Source organism: Neoarius graeffei, chromosome 4 (assembly GCF_027579695.1).
Source record: "Neoarius graeffei isolate fNeoGra1 chromosome 4, fNeoGra1.pri, whole genome shotgun sequence".
Taxonomy (NCBI): domain Eukaryota; kingdom Metazoa; phylum Chordata; class Actinopteri; order Siluriformes; family Ariidae; genus Neoarius; species Neoarius graeffei.
In genome coordinates, this window is record NC_083572.1 from 49972752 (window position 1) to 49991176 (window position 18425).

Genomic DNA, 18425 nt, shown 5'->3' on the forward strand with positions numbered 1-18425 from the left:
TGATGGAAAGAAAAAAGTATGGCGAAGGCGTGGTACAGCTCATGATCCAAAGCATACCACATCATCTGTAAAACACGGTGGAGGCAGTGTGATGGCTTGGGCATGCATGGCTGCCAGTGGCACTGGGTCACTAGTGTTTATTGATGATGTGACACAGGACAGAAGCAGCCGGATGAATTCTGAGGTATTCAGAGACATACTGTGTGCTCAAATCCAGCCAAATGCAGCCAAACTGATTGGTCGGCGTTTCATAATACAGATGGACAATGACCCAAAACATAAAGCCAAAGCAACCCAGGAGTTTATTAAAGCAAAGAAGTGGAATATTCTTGAATGGCCAAGTCAGTCACCTGATCTCAACCCAATTGAGCATGCATTTCACTTGTTAAAGACTAAACTTCTGACAGAAAGGCCCACAAACAAACAGCAACTGAAAACCGCTGCAGTAAAGGCCTGGCAGAGCATTAAAAAGGAGGAAACACAGCATCTGGTGATGTCCATGAGTTCAAGACTTCAGGCAGTCATTGCCAACAAAGGGTTTTCAACCAAGTATTAGAAATGAACATTTTATTTACAATTATTTAATTTGTCCAATTACTTTTGAGGCCCTGAAATGAAGGGATTGTGTTTAAAAAATGCTTTAGATGCTCACATTTTTATGCAATCATTTTGTTCAACCCACTGAATTAAAGCTGAAAGTCTGAACTTCAACTGCATCTGAATTGTTTTGCTTAAAATTCATTGTGGTAATGTACAGAACCAAAATTAGAAAAATGTCTCTGTCCAAATATTTATGGACCTAACTGTATATTTTTCAAAAACCAATAAAATTTCTCAGTTTCAACATTTGATATGTTGTCTTTGTACTATTTTCAATGAAATATAGGGTTTACATGGTTTGCAAATCTTTACATTGTTTTATTTACAGTTGTGGTCAGAAGTTTACATACAGTGACATGAAGGTCATCTTGGATATGAATGTCATGGCAATATTTGGGCTTTCAGTAATTTCTTTGAACTGTTCTTTTTCTGTGGCAGAATGACTGTACAGCATACATCTTTAATTAAAAAAAACACTAGAATTTGGTGCACAAGTTTGAATTTTCTTTGGGTTTTCTGAAATCAACACAGGGTCAAAATTATACATACAACACACCTAATATTTGGATAAAATATGTCTCTCAATTACATTCATTATGTCTTATATTAGATATGTCTAATATAAAATATGTCTGTTCGCAAGATTCACCTTGACCGAACATTTTTGTTTACCATGAACAAGCTTCTGGCAGAATATTTCATGACTTCATGTTAGAATTGGTAGAGTTCAAGTAAATTTGTTTTTTTTTCTTGGCATGGACTCAACTTCTAAGCACAGTCCATATGTTTTCAGTAGGGTTGAAGTCAGGACTTGTTTTAAGCTTAATGCTTTATCCTCCACAACCAGCTCTGATGCATGTTTGGGTTGTGTCCTGTTGGAATTCCCAAGTTGTGTTCAAGTTTCTGATGGTTTATGCAGGGCTTTCCACAAGCGCCGGCTGCCGGCCATACAGCCAACTACACAATTAAGTCCAGCCGGCTACTTTAATGACTATTATTTTTGTAGCCCACAGGCTCTAAATATTAATTTTCGATTTTAATAAAATTAAATGTTTATCTAACGGACTGACAATAATGTCAAACTGAACCGTACTCATTTAAGTTGTGATTCGCGCTGTTTGTACCGATAATAACCACAAATTCCCTGCCGACTTCGTTGATCAAGGGAGAGTAACTCATCCGCCGCCCCGACATGCGGTGTGTGCGCGCACTCGGCGGAGGCAGTAGTGTGTCGGAGGGAACAGAAGCAGAGATGACGCTTATTTTGTCTCCAGTAAACCAGTCTTCTCTCATTCAATTACGTGCTGGCATCAAAAGACACCGTTGGTTGTAAATGAAACCAAACTGAGTGGTTGGAGTGTATTTTCATACACAAATGGAGAAATGTTCACTGAGTGTTTAATTGTGTGTGACCACTGCAGACCGTTGTCAATTCATAGCATGCTCAGCTGCGTGAATGTGTCATGCACCGAAAATAAGAGATTTACAAGCCAGGAACGCCTCATGATGCAATACGCAAGAAAACAAAGATGATTTACTGCCATTTTACTTTGTATTTGAGTAAAGTGAATAAATAAATGGTCTGTGGAAAATACATTTAATCCTGGGAACTGCATGCACAGGAGTTTATTTTGTGTTTACCCCCCCCCCGGCTGGCTACTTATTTGTCATGGCTGGCTAGTATGAGCCTTAGTGGAAAGCCCTGTTATGCTGAAGAATTCTGAGGTAGTCCTCCTTCTTCATTATTCCATCCACTTTGTGCAATGAACCAGTTCCACTGTCACGAACACAACCCAAGAGCAGCTACCACCGCCACCAACTGGTACAATGTCCCTCTGTACATGGTAGTCATTATGGCCAAACAACTCAATCTTTGTCTCGTCTGACCATACAGTTTTCCTCCAGAAGGCTTTTTTTCTTTGTCCGTGTGGTCAGCTTCAAACTTTAGTTAAGCTTGAAGGTGTCAATTTTGGAGCAGGGGGTTATTTCTTGGATAGCAGCTTCTTAGTCCATGGTGATGTAAAACTCACTGAGCTGTACACAGTGATCCATCAGTTCCCAGTCCATGGCAGGGCTCTGCCATGGTGGTTCCCAGGTTGTTTCTGACCATCCAAACCAATTTCCTTTCAGCTGAGGGTGACAGTTTGGGTTTTCTTGAAGCAAAGTGGCTTGGCAAAGTGACTCCACCTCACAATAACTTGCATAAAATTGTTTGAACTGATCTTGGAATTTGCAGTTGTTTAGAAATGGCTCCAAGAAACATTCCGGAATTGTGTACATCTGTGATCCTCTTTCTCAGATCTGCACTGAGCTCCTTGGACTTTCCCATTGTATTGTGTCTTGGTCAATCCAATGAGTGCTGTAAACAAACCCTTTTTAAGAAGGCACAGAGAAGCTACCAGCTGTAGTCAGTCAATCATGATCACTAACAGGAAGTTAAGAGACCTCGGCAAGATAAAAGACATTTTGGAAGTTTCAGCACCTCCGAATTAATAATCTAAGTGAGCATATGTACATTTTTGACCCTGTATGTATAATTTTGACCCTGTGTTGATTTCAGAAAACCCAAAGAAAATTCAAACTTGTGCACCAAATTCTAGTGTTTTTTTTAATTAAAAGTTGTATGCTGTACAATCATTCTGCCACAGAAAAAGAACAGTCCAAAGAAATTACTGAAAGCCCAAATATTGCCATGACCTTCATATCCAAGATGACATTCACGTCACTGTATGTAAACTTCTGACCACAACTGTATGTTTTACATAGTATCCCAACTTTTTGGAATTGGTGTCATACAAAATCAGTACCCACGAAAGTCCTAGTCTTTGCAGAGCAAAGATGGTCTGACAATCTCCAGTCTGTTAACAAATGTGTGAGAGAATTTTTGAAGTGTTTAAAAACAATGTTCCTCAATGAAAGATTTGAAGGGATTTGGATATTTCACCCTCTGTAGTGCATATCATCATTAAACAATTCAAGGAATCTGGAGGAATTTCAGTGCATAAAGATAGCACTGCATCAAGAATAGTCATTCATCTATAGCTGATATAACCACATGGGCTCGCCATTACTTTGGCAAAACTTTAAGCACTACAGTACAGTTACATCCACAAATGCCAGTTAAACTTTACTGTGCCAAAAAGAAGCCTTATGTTTACTGTGTCCAGAAGCGCTGTTGACTTCTCTGGGCTCAGAGGCATCTGGGATGGACCATTACACAGTGGAAACATGTATCGTGGTCAGACAAATCAATATTCCAGGTCTTTTTGTAAGAAATGGACGCTCTGTGTTCCAGACCAAAGATGAAAAAGACCATCCAGACTGTTACCAGCAACAAGTCCAAAAGCCAGGGTTTGTCATGGTATGGGGTTGTGTCAGCTGCGGTCTCAAAAGTAGCCGGTCACCGGCGGCAAATCGCCGTCTGTGGCTTGTTATGCCACCGGCTATTGTCAGTCGAGTCACAAAATTTAATATTAAATATTTCTGACGGCAAAAAAGTTGTGAACGTAAATTACATCCACTATGTCATGTATGTCCGTTGCCCCGTCAACTTTGTTTACATCCTCGACATGAGTGCAGCCATTACTGCCCCTTGTGCCGTATGTAAGCCGTACTCTGATTGGCTTAGAGTGTTCCATGGACTGTGAATGGTTCATACCATCATGTGACTCACAAATGGCGACGAAGAGAGTTGCAAGCAGCTCCATGCTGGATGCGTGGCTAAAAAGGTCTAGAGGGAAACGCAAGTACGTTTTGAACGCAAATTTATTCTGTCATTGTGTTGATATAGAAAAATAAATACGCCTTAGTCCACCGTTTCTCAGCCTTGCTTAAGACGTTATAATCGCAGATCGTAAAGTTGACTCTGCGTTTGACAGCTGCTCGAAAAAACAAACTGCATGCGTAACAACGCCAATCAAGCTTAAGCTAGACGACCCGCCTCAAATACCCATCCCAGGCAAATGTTATCCCAATTTTAGATGACCTGTTTCAAACCATCCCGCCCCATGAAAAATTCGTACTTGCATCTCTCTCTCTAATATATATATATATATATATATATATATATATATATATATATATATATATATATATATATATATATACACACACACACACACACACATATATACACACACACACACACACACACATATTATTTATATATATATATATATATATATATATATATATATATATATATATATATATACACACACACACACACACATATATATACACACACACACACACACATTATTTATATATATATATATATATATATATATATATACACACACACACACACACACACACACACACACACATATAACACATTAGTGCTGTCAAGCGATCAAAATATTTAATCGTGATTAATGTCGCGACTGTCATAGTTAACTCGCGATTAATCGCAATTTAATCGCACATTTTTGTCACATGAAAAACCATGTAATTCTCTTATCAGCATAAAAAAGTGAATGGGCTTGCTCACCGTTCGAACTACGGGGGTACTCGGGGGATCCGAGATCCCCTGAAACAGACATGAGATCCCTTGAAAACATGATTTGGGAAATGTTGGGGGGTCTCTAAAATATTGGCAAAATGATGTTTATTGACATAGCAATCGTGTGTAATGGGAAGCATTTGCATATCCGAAGTGAGCGCGCGATGGAGAGCCGCGCTCTGAGACAAGCGCAAGCACCCCCCCAAGGGAAAAAAGGGACCCCCCGAAAATATCGGCATAGTTCGAACACTGGTTGTACTATGGGTTTTTTTTATTGCAGAGCATAACACATCTTGTCACAGCCACTGCAAAGTCGGGCTGGAGCCGCCGATGGGAAAACGAAACCTAAGCCGAGCACCGTGGCTCTTCAGGGGAGGGCAGAGGACTCTGGCTGTGCGGGGCGTGGCATTACAGTCTAGCTGCTATCGTTTTTCTAAGCAAAGTCTTTGTTCCAAGTTCCTGGCAGTTTCAAAAGCTTAAGAAAAACCTACATCATGTCACAGAGCGTTAATCTCGCGATAAAAAAATTATCGCCGTTAAAATTGAGTCAAGTTAACGCGTTAATAACGCGACATTTTTGACAGCCCTTATATATATATATATATATATATATATATATATATATATATATATATATATATAAATAAGGGCTGTCAAACGATTAAAAAAAATTAATCGCGATTAATCTCAGAATTTCATATAGTTAATCGCGATTAATCACATTTTTTAAAATCTATGTAAATGAATAAGGCTTTTAAAGCGAAATGTTACAATTAAAATGGTGAACACATTTTATGCTAAAAGTACTTGTTAAAAACTGCTGGGACAAGAGAAAATGGTAAGGGAGTTTATTCACTCACATACTAGGCAGTACTGAACATACAAAACACAAAATTGGATTTTGTGATGGATTAGGGAGCTGTAGTCTCAAATATAAAACATGTAGTCACATACTATTGTGTCTCAGTTCAGACATGTGTGACAAAAGAAAATAAAAATGAAATAAAACTTCAATTGTGCTGGAGTTGTATTCAGTCACAGCCTATAGGACTTCACAGTACTGTGCAAACAAAAATAAATTGCAGTTGGACTTCAATAAAGACATTTAGTGTCGTATCACAGTGCTACAGCATACTGAAATCTCACTTTGCAAAAGTATAAGTGCATACCAAAACCAACTCAATCACCATAGACATACATAGACGCCGCATTGAGCTGGTGGCCCCGTTGCTGGGATACGTCAGAGTGTCCGCCATATTGGATGTGGCAAATCTTCCCCGTAAACCAATGCAAGTAAATGGACTGAAATTCATAAAGCCCCTTTCTACAATAATATTTAACTCGATGCCTTTTATTCACCCATTAAGACACACACGTACGGTATATATTTGGGAAACAAACAGGCATCAAAACAACACATATAACTTTTAATGTGATGGTTATAAACATACATGTCAACCTTTGGTCAATCAAACCTGTATAACCAACCTCCAAAATCTGTATTTCCCTTATAAAATCCGTATAAGATGCAAATTAAAATAATTTACCTAAAATTTGAATGATAATTAACAATGATGTATCCCAGTTACTTTTTATTCCATATTAATAACAATAAACCTTCAGAATGAATACAAAGCTCCAATGTTTGACAAAAACACAAAGTGTTATCAGCGTAGTTACGAAGGAAATACTTCGTTGTTTGGAGACAGGTTTCACCGAACGGCTATTATGCGCGAGACTTCATACTAGCCACAAAGTCAGGAAAATCTGTTCGTAAAATTACGTTATAATGACCAAATACAATGAAAAGTATTTTTACAGTCTCACCTGTGAAAGGTAATCCCATGTGATCTTGTTTGGACGGTAAACCTGTTGGTACAGTTAAACGCAGCACATGAATGAGGCATCTTTATTCTCGGCTACTGTCTAGACGCTATACCAGAGACGGTTGAAGAATCTCCACTTTGCCACATCCAATATGGCAGCGAGGATGACGTATGATTCTACGCAGAATGCGGCATCTATGTTCAATCACACTCTACTTTTGAAATGAAACTTCCCATTTAACAGACCTTTCTCCATCACTCACACTTACTCTTATTGAACCAGCGCACGACAAGCCTCAACAGGAACTACGGGTGACTCGCAGGGCCAAATTAGAATTTGCATTAACGGCACTACTTTTTTAATCGCGATAAATTGAGATCACGTTAACGCGTTATTATCGCGTTAACTTCGACAGCCCTAATATATATATATATATATATATATATATATATATATATATATATATATATACACACACACACACACACTCATAATATTTGTTGTGCCTAACCCGCACTAAATAACTAGATTTATATAATTTCTATTCAGTAGGCCCCTACATGATTAGGTTGATGAGATTTGGATAAAAGTTATTTTCAATAGAAATGCTGAGACTGTCAATGAGTGCTGCCAGCTGCTGTTTTTTAATAACGATGAAGTCAGCTGATGAAGTACATGTAGCTGCATTTTATGTAACAGTTTATCGACTGCCAAAAAATAAACATTTTGATTATAATTGAAGTTGTTTTGTTCTTCATCTGTATTCAAGATTTCACCATATTCTTCAATAGTATTAGAGAATCTGGAGAAACTTGTCACCTTAGCTTAGTCAGAGTGCACATCAGACTTAAAATTATTATATCATCATATGTGGATTTCAATCGGACTACTTTTTATGTGTTTGTTTGCAAATATTTCTGAAATTTGATAAAATGACTGAGGTATGGTTTCATATTTCAAGTTTCCAAATAGTATTGATTACCCTTTATTTTCACAGTTAAAAGTTACCAGAGGCCACCATTTCTCAGTGCATTTCATAAAATTTTCCGTGCCAAAAGTGGGGCGCACCCCCCTTTGAAACCCCCCCTGCACGCTTTGCGTGCATTATGTCTGCCGCTGGCAGACATTTTACCATTTTGCACCCTGCTGTAAATTATTTGTACCCTGCTATTCTCCCAAACTTTGAAGGCCCTGTGTCAGTGCCCTTGCCAAAGGTAACTTATACTTCTGTGATGGCAGCATTAATGCAGAAAAGTATATCAGTCCCCCCAGGATTTCGCGGGCCTTTTTTGTGATTGTTGCGGGCTAAAATGTCTGATGTTGCGGGGGGTTTTCCAAAAAATTGCGATGAAAGTTGCAGTGTTTAGGTTTTTGTTGCGATTACATTGCGGGAGGAAGTGAAAGTTGCGAGAAATTGTTGCCATTTTCTCTTTTTGTGATTAAAATTGAGTGATATGTTAAATATTAAGTTATTACTGAAAAACTATTGATTAAAAAACAAAGACACTGAGAAATTATCCTATAAACAACTTTACCAATATAAAAGATTACCAGGACGACAAAAATGCAGAAAAATAGGCTTTACTTATCCAAATGCACCTGTTGGTTCAAAAGTTAAAGCGCACAGAACCTCACAGCATAACATGAAGTTACCTTAAAACATAATATAAATGCCTCAGCTTTCATGTAAGAAAAAAAACTATTAACACTAGTACTGTGTGCAGGCAGTCTCTCCTGAAGACTAAATTAAACAATAATTATAAACTAATAAAATAAATGGCTCAGGCTTCATAGAAGAAAAAAACCCAATTTGAACATTAAGATCCATTAATTTCTTGTATTAAGTAAAAAAATAATGTAAAGTGCACACAGTCTTTCACTGTAAACATAACACACTTTCAGTAACAGAATTTAAGCCTACATAAACACTGACTCGCGCATCATGCAATGTTGCCAGATACTGCTGACGTTTTCCAGCCCAAAATATTTTCAAAACCCGACAAAATGCACTTAAAACCGCCCAATCTGGCAACACTGCGCACATGCTGCTTCTCTTGAACGTATGGAGCACTTGCATGTGACATCACATCTGATCCAGATTGTAAACAGACGCCACCTTGTCGGTCAAACGCCATATTTCCGTCTTCTACTTCTACCTTTTCTTCTGGAAAACCCTACTATATACAATTCTACTACAACTCCACTGAAAATCAATAAAACATAAGACGAGTGGAATCCTGTGTCCGAGTCCTTCCCTTTCAAGTGTGGGAAACCCATGATGCTCACATACACTTGACAGTAGGCTGCCACGGGACCCTGACAGGCATGCAAAATGGATTGCTGCTATCAGGTATACCATATATACATACAGTAATAGTGATAGACTACAAGCTCTCCCTACCTGTGCACGTTTATGTTTTTTGTGTATTTTTTTGCGTGTTGTTCGTCTGTACCGGACTTCAATATCCACTACAACCGTATGGACTTACTGGACATTGGTTTCCAGCAGAAAATGACAGTTTGTAGCGATTTCCATCGCATGCACAACATTCTGCACGAGATAGCGAGACCAGCGGGGTCTCAATACTTAAGTGACTTACCCGTCCAATGAGGATTGTTATTTTCTTGTTTACAAGATGCCACATCTGAGGGGGGCTGACAAATCCTGAATTTCTATAAAGATAACTGTCCAGAGATTTATAAGCAAGCAGTGCTTCACCACTGAACAGCGAGGGAAAGTTAATGAGGTAATTATACACATCTGGGTATTCTGCTGGCAGTTCAATATCCACTGACACGGTCGTGAAAACTACGTCCGGTAATTGATAAGGGTCACTAATCTGTAGGTCATTTATTTTAGACATATATCTAGTTATCTGCTCATTAGAAAAATGAGCCGTGTAGTCCGTCGGTTGAAATTGATCCATTTTGTACACGAGTGCTGTGTTTTTTACCGACAAGATGGCGGCTGTTTACATTCCGGTTACGTGACTGCAAAAGGTCTATACACGGAAGTAAGGCGGAAGGTAGTTTGTCGACGTCACCTCAAGACGACGCCAACGATTGGTCAAATTTGTGGGAAAGTTGCGGTGATTGGATATAACTGCAACACCGCCCCGAATTCGCAGGGATTGGTTGAAGTTGCGTTGAAGTTGCAAATCGCAACATCGCGAAATCCTGGAGGGTGTGGTATATTGAGATTTTTGAGCAGTATATACTGCCTTCAAGACACCACCTTTTCCAGGGTTATTTAAAAAAAAAAAAAGACAATGCAAAACCACATTCTGCACACATTACAAAGGCATGGCTGTAGAAGGAGAGGGTACCTGTCCCCTCTGTCTCCACTAGAGAATGTGTGGTGTAATTTGAAATGAAAAATACGACAATGACGACCCTGTACTGTTGGACACCTTAAGACCTGTTTGCAGGAAGAATGGGACAAAACACCTGAAACACTTCACTACTTGGTGTCTTCAGTCCCTAAACATCTTTTAAGTGTTGTGAAAAGGAATAGCAATTAAAGTAGTAAATGCTTTACTGTCCCAATTTTTCTGAAATGTGTTCCAAGAATCAAAATTGAAATAATTCAATGTTCATCTGGAGGGAATAATAATAATAATAATCAATAAATAAATTTCATGAGGTAAAACATCAAATAAATGTGCCGTTGTGTTGTTTTGAGTGCAATACAGGTCAAATATTATTTACTATTCATTCAATGTTTTCAGTTTTAATTTAAAATTTCAACATATTTTCCCAACTATTTCTGATTTGGGGTAGTATTAGGCAGCAAGTGAACAGTCAGCTCTTGAAGGTGATGTGTCAGAAGCAAGAAAAATGGGTAAGTGTAAGGAAGTTGACAAGGGACAAACTGTGATGACGAGACAACCAGGTCAGTGCATCTCCAAAATGGCAGGCATTTCGGGCACCCAAGGCTCATTGATGTTGGTGGGGAGTGAGTCACTCCCTACTAATTGGAACCAACTTCATGTTAATGTCCGTGGTTTTGGAATGGGCACGTATTAGGTCAGCTCTTATTTACTAATCAACCCAAGTGCTGGAAACCTGTACACTTGTGAACTACTGAGACCATTACCCACTTTATAATAACTTGTATATTAGGGTGACCAGACGTTCCTGTTTTCCGGGGACAGTCCCCGTTTTTGGTGGCCTGTCCCTGGCTGCAGCAGTCCCTGGAAACGTCCCCACTTTTAACCATGACCAACAGACCCGGGGAAAAAAACAGACTGGGGAAAAAAAAAAAAGACCAAAACATCTAAAAGCTTTCAGCAGATGCCTCGCGTATTGTTTTGTGGCTCACTTTAAGACGGGCTCAGGCCGATAGCAGAGATGTTCTAGAACCTCTCTGGCGAGAACCTTTCCAGTATTTTGATTGGTGGAGCTGAAAAACAACTTTTTAGCAGAGTGTGACTGGCACAGATTTTTTTTTTTTTTTGGGGGGGGGCTCCCAGCACACCTCCCCATCAAAAAAAAAGGTTTTAGTACATGGCTACTTGGAATTGTGACTTTATCGTATTGCAGATACGGAGATGTGCCCACCCTTTTTTAATTAATAAGGTTTAAGAAAAATAAATAAATAAATAAATTATATGTGGGATTGAGCTGAAGAGTTTATCGTACAAATTTATATTTAATAGTCGGTTCCTAGCTTAGGTTTTTTTCACTTATGACATGAATGCAGTGAAAACAAGCTGGGCAAGTCCTGTTGGATTTTAACAGGGCACCAGAACTTCGTGCATCGACATATCATCATACTGTATTCCCGGACTGCACTGTAGACGACATGTAAAGGGTGTATGCCATCCTTTTATGTTTATGGTATCATTAACACGCATGCTCACAAGCCAAAATGATAAGATGCTGCAGCAGGCTTATCGTGTACGCACACGTGTTGGCTATCCGGTTACTGCTCATATTCATTAATAGGGTATCCCTGTATTTATTATACCCCCTGTATGTACATGGTACACACGCTGTTTTGAGGGTGAGCCTCACTTTGAGTTTTACAACAGCAGTTGGATAGGTCTATGAGAGATGTTGATTTTTGCAATGGCTCTGAAGAAAATCTGCTTGAAATCCCCCAAGTCCTGGGAACTAAGACTTACTGTATGACTTGTTCACATGAAACTCACAAAATCATTGTATAGTTATCTCAGTCTATTAGACTCAGGAGCTCAGATTGCAGTTACTGCCTTTGTATTAGAGACATGCAATTCTTGCAGTCTTTGTTTATAGTTATCTCGGTATTAAGCTCTGTCTTAAGTGGCCACTTACATTACCTTGGTTTACCTGGGTATATTCACCGTCTTATATGTACATTGAATGTCCTGAGCAGGAGCTCAGACTGCAGCTGCGAAAATAGTAATATTTTATTGATAGGTGTTTTGTGGCCAGTGTACTACACTGTAGCGTGTCATGTGGTAATGCATTATATGACAATGCAACTTTCATAAATATTACCATACATCAGTGGTAATTATGTTCTTCACATATACCTGCAACTCTGACAATATCATTTTCAGTGACTAATAAAATGGTTTTGAAAAGTTCCTACTTTTAAATCATATATTTTTGATATGGTAATTTTCTTTAAGAGATTTAATTTGCAACATGTCTCTGACAGCTCAAAATGCATCTTCAGGCATTTAAAAACTGCAGAGCTTCCGGGGGCCTCTGACAGCCCTGGACCCCCAGCCTTACTGGGTTGATGTGCCCTCCCCCCCCTTCCCATTTTGCTGGATCTGCCCCTGCGCTAGAATCTTTGCCTAAACTTAAAGTGCATATCATGGGTAAATTCAGGAGCAAGATCAATGTAATTCTCATATTTTATATTAAAGGGGTACCAAATATAATATATACAGTTGCTGATGTGACAAAGTAACGTATTCTTAAGTATTCTATCAAATTTATATACTAGAAAACAACGAAATATCTTGGTAATTGTAAATATAATACTTTATACGCTAAACCGCACAAGAGTCGCCATTTTTAAAAGACTGTGACGTCAGCGCTACCCACTGCACTAGCAGAACTCTCCGAAATAGAGGAGATAAGCGTGTAATCATGGCGTTGGGCGCATCAAGTGAAAGCGACAGCTCTGTCGAATCATACGAAGAGATCCCGCAAGACACACTGCAAGCAGGCTATGGCTTAGAAGGGTACCAGTTTGAACCTAGGAGAGGTACTCTCGACTCCGGTGATGAAATAAGAGAAGAAAGCTCGGATGACGGCGAGGATGAGACTGATGCTGACCATGGGCATGGCAAGCGTGGGGCAGAGCGTCTGCGTGCAGGTGACACGGCGTGGTGCTCGTGCGGAAAATGTAACGTGGAGTTGCTCACGAGTCCAGCAGAATTTATTTGCTGCAATGAGATAGGCGCCACCCGTGGACTTGCGAAATCGTCGCAAGAGGCAGAAACAGGTATTTCGCACGTGCTATTCCCAACCTCAATGAGCCAACACAACTGGGCACATACATACGTCATGAGTGTTACGCAGAGAAAATGAACGTGCATTCTGATTGGATAAAATTAATATCATGGTGGGCTGTTCAAACTGCGGAAATAGTTTGCTCAAGCTACTTTCAAAACACTATAACTTTCCAACCTTAGAACAAAAAACTTTTGTAAGTCTTGAATAAGGTTCGTTAATGTGTGTTTTATTGTTATATTTACTCTATATATTGCCCTCTGTTCCCCTTTAAACTTTGGTCAAATATCTGTCACATTTTGCATTGTCTGCAATTTTTTTCGTTGCGCAATACCAGAAAAATTCAGTTGAAATCAAGCCATTTGAGGCAAATTGGTCCGCCTCTGAAAAAACTTGCCATTTGGATTTCCTGGGAAACATTGATTTTCATGGCGTCACGTGCTGGACGCCTCCCTCTGAATCCTATGTCAGCGCTGGTTTGTTTATGAGAAAACGACCTGGTAGTTTTCTGCAAATTTCTTCAACGTTATCATGTAATTATTAAAATGGTTAACAGATGTATCGTAGGAGGGTGTAGCAACACCAGTCATGATGGGATTAGCCCTCATCGTTTTCCAAAAGACCGGACAATGAGAGAGAAATGGGGGCGCTTGGTCTACACAGGCTGTGCACTTAAACCATGCAAAGCTCGCACAGCCTGCTGGCGCTTCCGCAGATAACGGCACAAATCTGGCTCCAGACTCCCTTGGGATTTTTCCAGACGCGTTTTAATTTTTTTTTCTGCTGTAGACAGATAGCCTTGTGCAAAATTACCCTTCTGGATGAGTGTGTAAAGGGACATGCTTTCTTATTTTTAAAAAAATGGTCCAGAATATGCACTTTAAGTCATTCATTCAGCTTTGACAGGTCGCTTCATCCGCTCCTGGACAAATGAACCATAGTCTTTTCTTGTAGGCTGAATTGACATTGTCATCTATGTTATTTAGCCTTTAAATGTGTCAGCTACATTTTGCGATGTTGTATACAACATAACTTTGCTTGTCACACTGTATTGAAATGTAGCGGTTGACCTAACAAACCATAGCCTACTGTGGCCAATGCTAGCAGTAGAAAACTCAGTGCAGCTTCAATCAGTCAGCTGAAGTTGTTGCTAGATGTAGTGTTGCTGTAACAGAAACCCAGCTGAGGTAAAACTGTAACAGTTCAATGGCATTAGCTAATTTACACACAAATTAGTGTGTTATCCCAGAGTACGGTGGTGCTTGAAAGTTTGTGAACCCTTTAGAATTGTCTATATTTCTGCATAAATATGACCTAAAACATCATCAGATTTTCACACAAGTCCTGAAAGTAAATAAAGAGAACCCAGTTCAACAAATGAGACAAAAATATTACACTTGGTCATTTATTTATTGAGGAAAATGATCCAATATTACATATCTGAGAGTTGCAAAAGTATGTGAACCTCTAGGATTAACAGTTAATTTGAAGGTGAAATTTGAGTCAGGTGTTTTCAATCAATGGGATGACAATCAGGTGAGAGTGGGCACCCTGTTTTATTTAAAGAACAGGGATCTATCAAAGTCTGATCTACATAACACATGTTTGTGGAAGTGTATCATGGCACGAACAAAGGAGATTTCTGAGGACCTCAGAAAAAGCGTTGTTGATGCTCATCAGGCTGGAAAAGGTTACAAAACCATCTCTAAAGAGTTTGGACTCCACCAATCCACAGTCAGATAGATTGTGTACAAATGGAGGAAATTCAAGACCATTGTTACCCTCCCCAGGAGTGGTCGACCAACAAAGATCACTCCAAGAGCAAGGCGTGTAATAGTCGGCGAGGTTACAAAGGACCCCAGGGTAACTTCTAAGCAACTGAAGGCCTCCCTCACATTGGCTAATGTTCATGAGTCCACCATCACGAGAACACTGAACAATAATGGTGTGCATGGCAGGCTTGCGAGGAGAAAGACACTGCTCTCCAAAGAGGACATTGCTGCTCGTTTGCAGTTTGCTAAAGATCACGTGGACAAGCCAGAAGGGTATTGGAAAAATGTTTTGTGGACAGATGAGACCAAAATAGAATTTTTTAGTTTAAATGAGAAGCGTTATGTTTGGAGAAAGGAAAACGCTGCATTACAGCATAAGAACCTTATCCCATCTGTGAAACATGGTGGTGGTAGCATCATGGTTTGAGCCTGTTTTGCTGCATCTGGACCAGGACGGCTTGCCATCATTGATGGAACAATGAATTCTGAATTATACCAGCGAATTCTAAAGGAAAATGTCAGGGCATCTGTCCATGAACCGAATCTCCATTTGTTTAACTGGGTTCTCTTTATCTACTTTTAGGACTTATGTGAAAATCTGATGATGTTTTAGGTCATATTTATGCAGAAATATAGAAAATTCTAAAGGGTTTACAAATATTCAAGCACCACTGTAGCTGACTATGTCAAGCTGTAGGCTTATGGTAATGTTACCAAAGTGTCAGTAATTTGTATAATTTGTTGTGATGTGTAGCAGACTACACATTTTAATTAAGGCTATTCATTTAGGCTAGATAATCAATTCAGCTATAGGAGATCGGGAATTATTTGTATCCTTAATAATAATAATTAAAGCCGCTAGCGGCCTTGACGGGCCCTCGCACGTGTTGTTCCGCAACCCAGGACATTCCGCCACCCAACAAAATAGTCACATGTCATATATTCATCAAATGTTCAAAGGTGATGTGCATGTTGCAAATGCCATGACTGCTTGATGGATGAGAGATAGACAGAAAAAGACTGCAAGTGTGTGTGTGCGTTTCTGTGGTGTGAAAATGTACATTTATGCATGTACAAAACTATACGTGTCTCCTCCTTATCTCTATCTCACGCTGTAATCTTAAGTCATCTTAGCTTTCCTGTGTCTGCAGTGTGTGATCATAATTGTACCACACAATTGTGTGTGTGTGTGTGTGTGTGTGTGTGTGTGTGTACATGCAGAGTTTTCATATGTCTGCAACAAAATGCACAATGATGGCAGGTTATTATTATTGTGTGTGTGTCTGTCAGAGGGGGGGAGAGAGAGAGAGAGAGGTGGTGTGTGAGAAAGAGTGTGTGCTCATAGATGTTGCGTGTGCATGTGAGTGCGTACTTGTGAGAGAGTGTATGTGTGTATGCATAAATATGCATATGACTGTGTGTGTATGAGTGTGCACAGAATTGTATAACAGGTGCTATAACAGGCAGGCCCACTGGGCATCAGGTTATCATAATATCTTTTGAAGTAAGAAGTGCCCGACCATACAGTCAGTGCACTGTGGCTTTCTGACATGTTTCCTATTTATGTGGCAAGATATTAAAATCATAAGGCCATTTCAACAAATTACAAGATATCAAAAATCCCTTCGCAATTTAATATCAGCGACATCTTGGCATCACGTATAACAAATTTCACATGAATCTCATGAGCCGTCTAGGAGGAGCATGTTAAAATCCATCATGTGTCAAAACACACATTTCAAAACTCTATTCTTTCCTTGCCCAGTTGGTGGCGCTATACCAGACAGGCCCATAACGGCTAAAGAGTATCAGAATCAAAATCATATTACAAGATATCAGATTCAACATTCAGCAATATCTTGGCATATTCTGTTATAATATTTCAACATATTACAACATATCAAAAATCCCTTCGCAATTCAACTTCAGCAATATCTTGGCATCATGTTTGCCAAGTTTGACATGAATTTGATGAACCGTCTAGGAGGAGTACGTTAGAAATGACCATGTGTAATTTCACTCCAAATGGCCTTATGACATCATCACTCCAAAGTTCTACCCGTTCATTTCAATGGGAAAAGGAAAAAGGGGCGCTATGAAGTCCCTGGGCCATGCCCAGGGCCAAACGTCTGTGGCTGAGTAGCGGTGACAATGACTGATGTGTGTATCAAATTTCATGACTTTTCATGCATGGGAAATGCCTCAAATAAGTCCAAACGCGGCATAATAATAATAATAATAATAATAATAATAATAGAAGAAGAATTAAAGCCACTAGCGGCCTTGACGGGCCCTCGCACGTGTGGGTTCGCAACCCAGGACATTCCAGTATGTGTGTATGCATAAATATTCTTATGACTGTGTGTGTATGAGTGTGCACAGAATTGTACGTTATATCATCAGACTCACGATATCCAATATTTTGTAAAGTTACAATATGTGACATGTGATTGTGATGCAGTTTAATGAGGTGTAGTGTTTTGTTTTCATCACAGTGGGTTACAAGTCACAAGCCTGAAACTCATGTTGTGACACCACATTTTGTTTAGGACATACCCAGGTGTGTTATGTTTGTAAAGAGATGAAATGAATCAGAATCATATTACAAGATATCAGATTCAACATTCAGCAATATCTTGGCATATTTCTATGTTATAATATTTCAACATATTCTGTGCTCACTCTAGGACCCAAATTGTTTTAGCGAAAAGTGCTAAAGACTCAAATTTTTCTTTAGCAATTTGCAATTTCGCTTAGCAAGAAATGCTAAAAGAACAATTTTCTTTTTAGCAAAGTAATTTTTTTAGCAAGATATGTTATACTTCTAAATATTTCTTGCACTGACATAATATTGAAAAATGAATTGTTATTGTAGTTTGTTGGTGTTTCAATAGTGTTTGCAAGCTTGTTTCCTGCCCTTGTCTTTCCATGTTCTTGATTTATGTTCATAGCATGCTTATTTATTCTTGAATCCTCTTATTTTGATCATTTCATCAACTGTATATATGTAATGAAATTGTGTGTTTAATTTAACCCCCTTAATCTGGTTTACGGAGTCCATATTTTTCATTATATCTAACATGATGGCACGGTGGTGTAGTGGTTAGCGCTGTCGCCTCACAGCAAGAAGGTCCGGGTTCGAGCCCCGTGGCCGGCGAGGGCCTTTCTGTGTGGAGTTTGCATGTTCTCCCATGTCCGCGTGGGTTTCCTCCGGGTGCTCCGGTTTCCCCCACAGTCCAAAGACATGCAGGTTAGGTTAACTGGTGACTCTA

General features: G+C 39.3%; 1 protein-coding gene across 6 annotated transcripts in view; it reads right to left on the reverse strand.

Moving 5' to 3' along the window:
• The window catches only part of hyal1 (hyaluronidase 1), a 48808-nt gene that overhangs the window by 20800 nt on the left and 9583 nt on the right, over positions 1-18425 (reverse strand). For 2 of the 6 annotated variants that reach the window (XM_060919311.1, XM_060919309.1), the window contains exon 2: positions 6932-6973. The exons of 3 other annotated variants lie outside the window; for them this stretch is intronic. In XM_060919311.1, coding sequence (XP_060775294.1) covers positions 6932-6950 — 19 coding nt within the window. In that variant the 5' untranslated portion in view covers positions 6951-6973. Of the gene's footprint in view, positions 1-6302; positions 6420-6931; positions 6974-18425 lie in introns of those variants that run through there. One more of the 6 variants, XM_060919308.1, reaches the window with a different exon arrangement.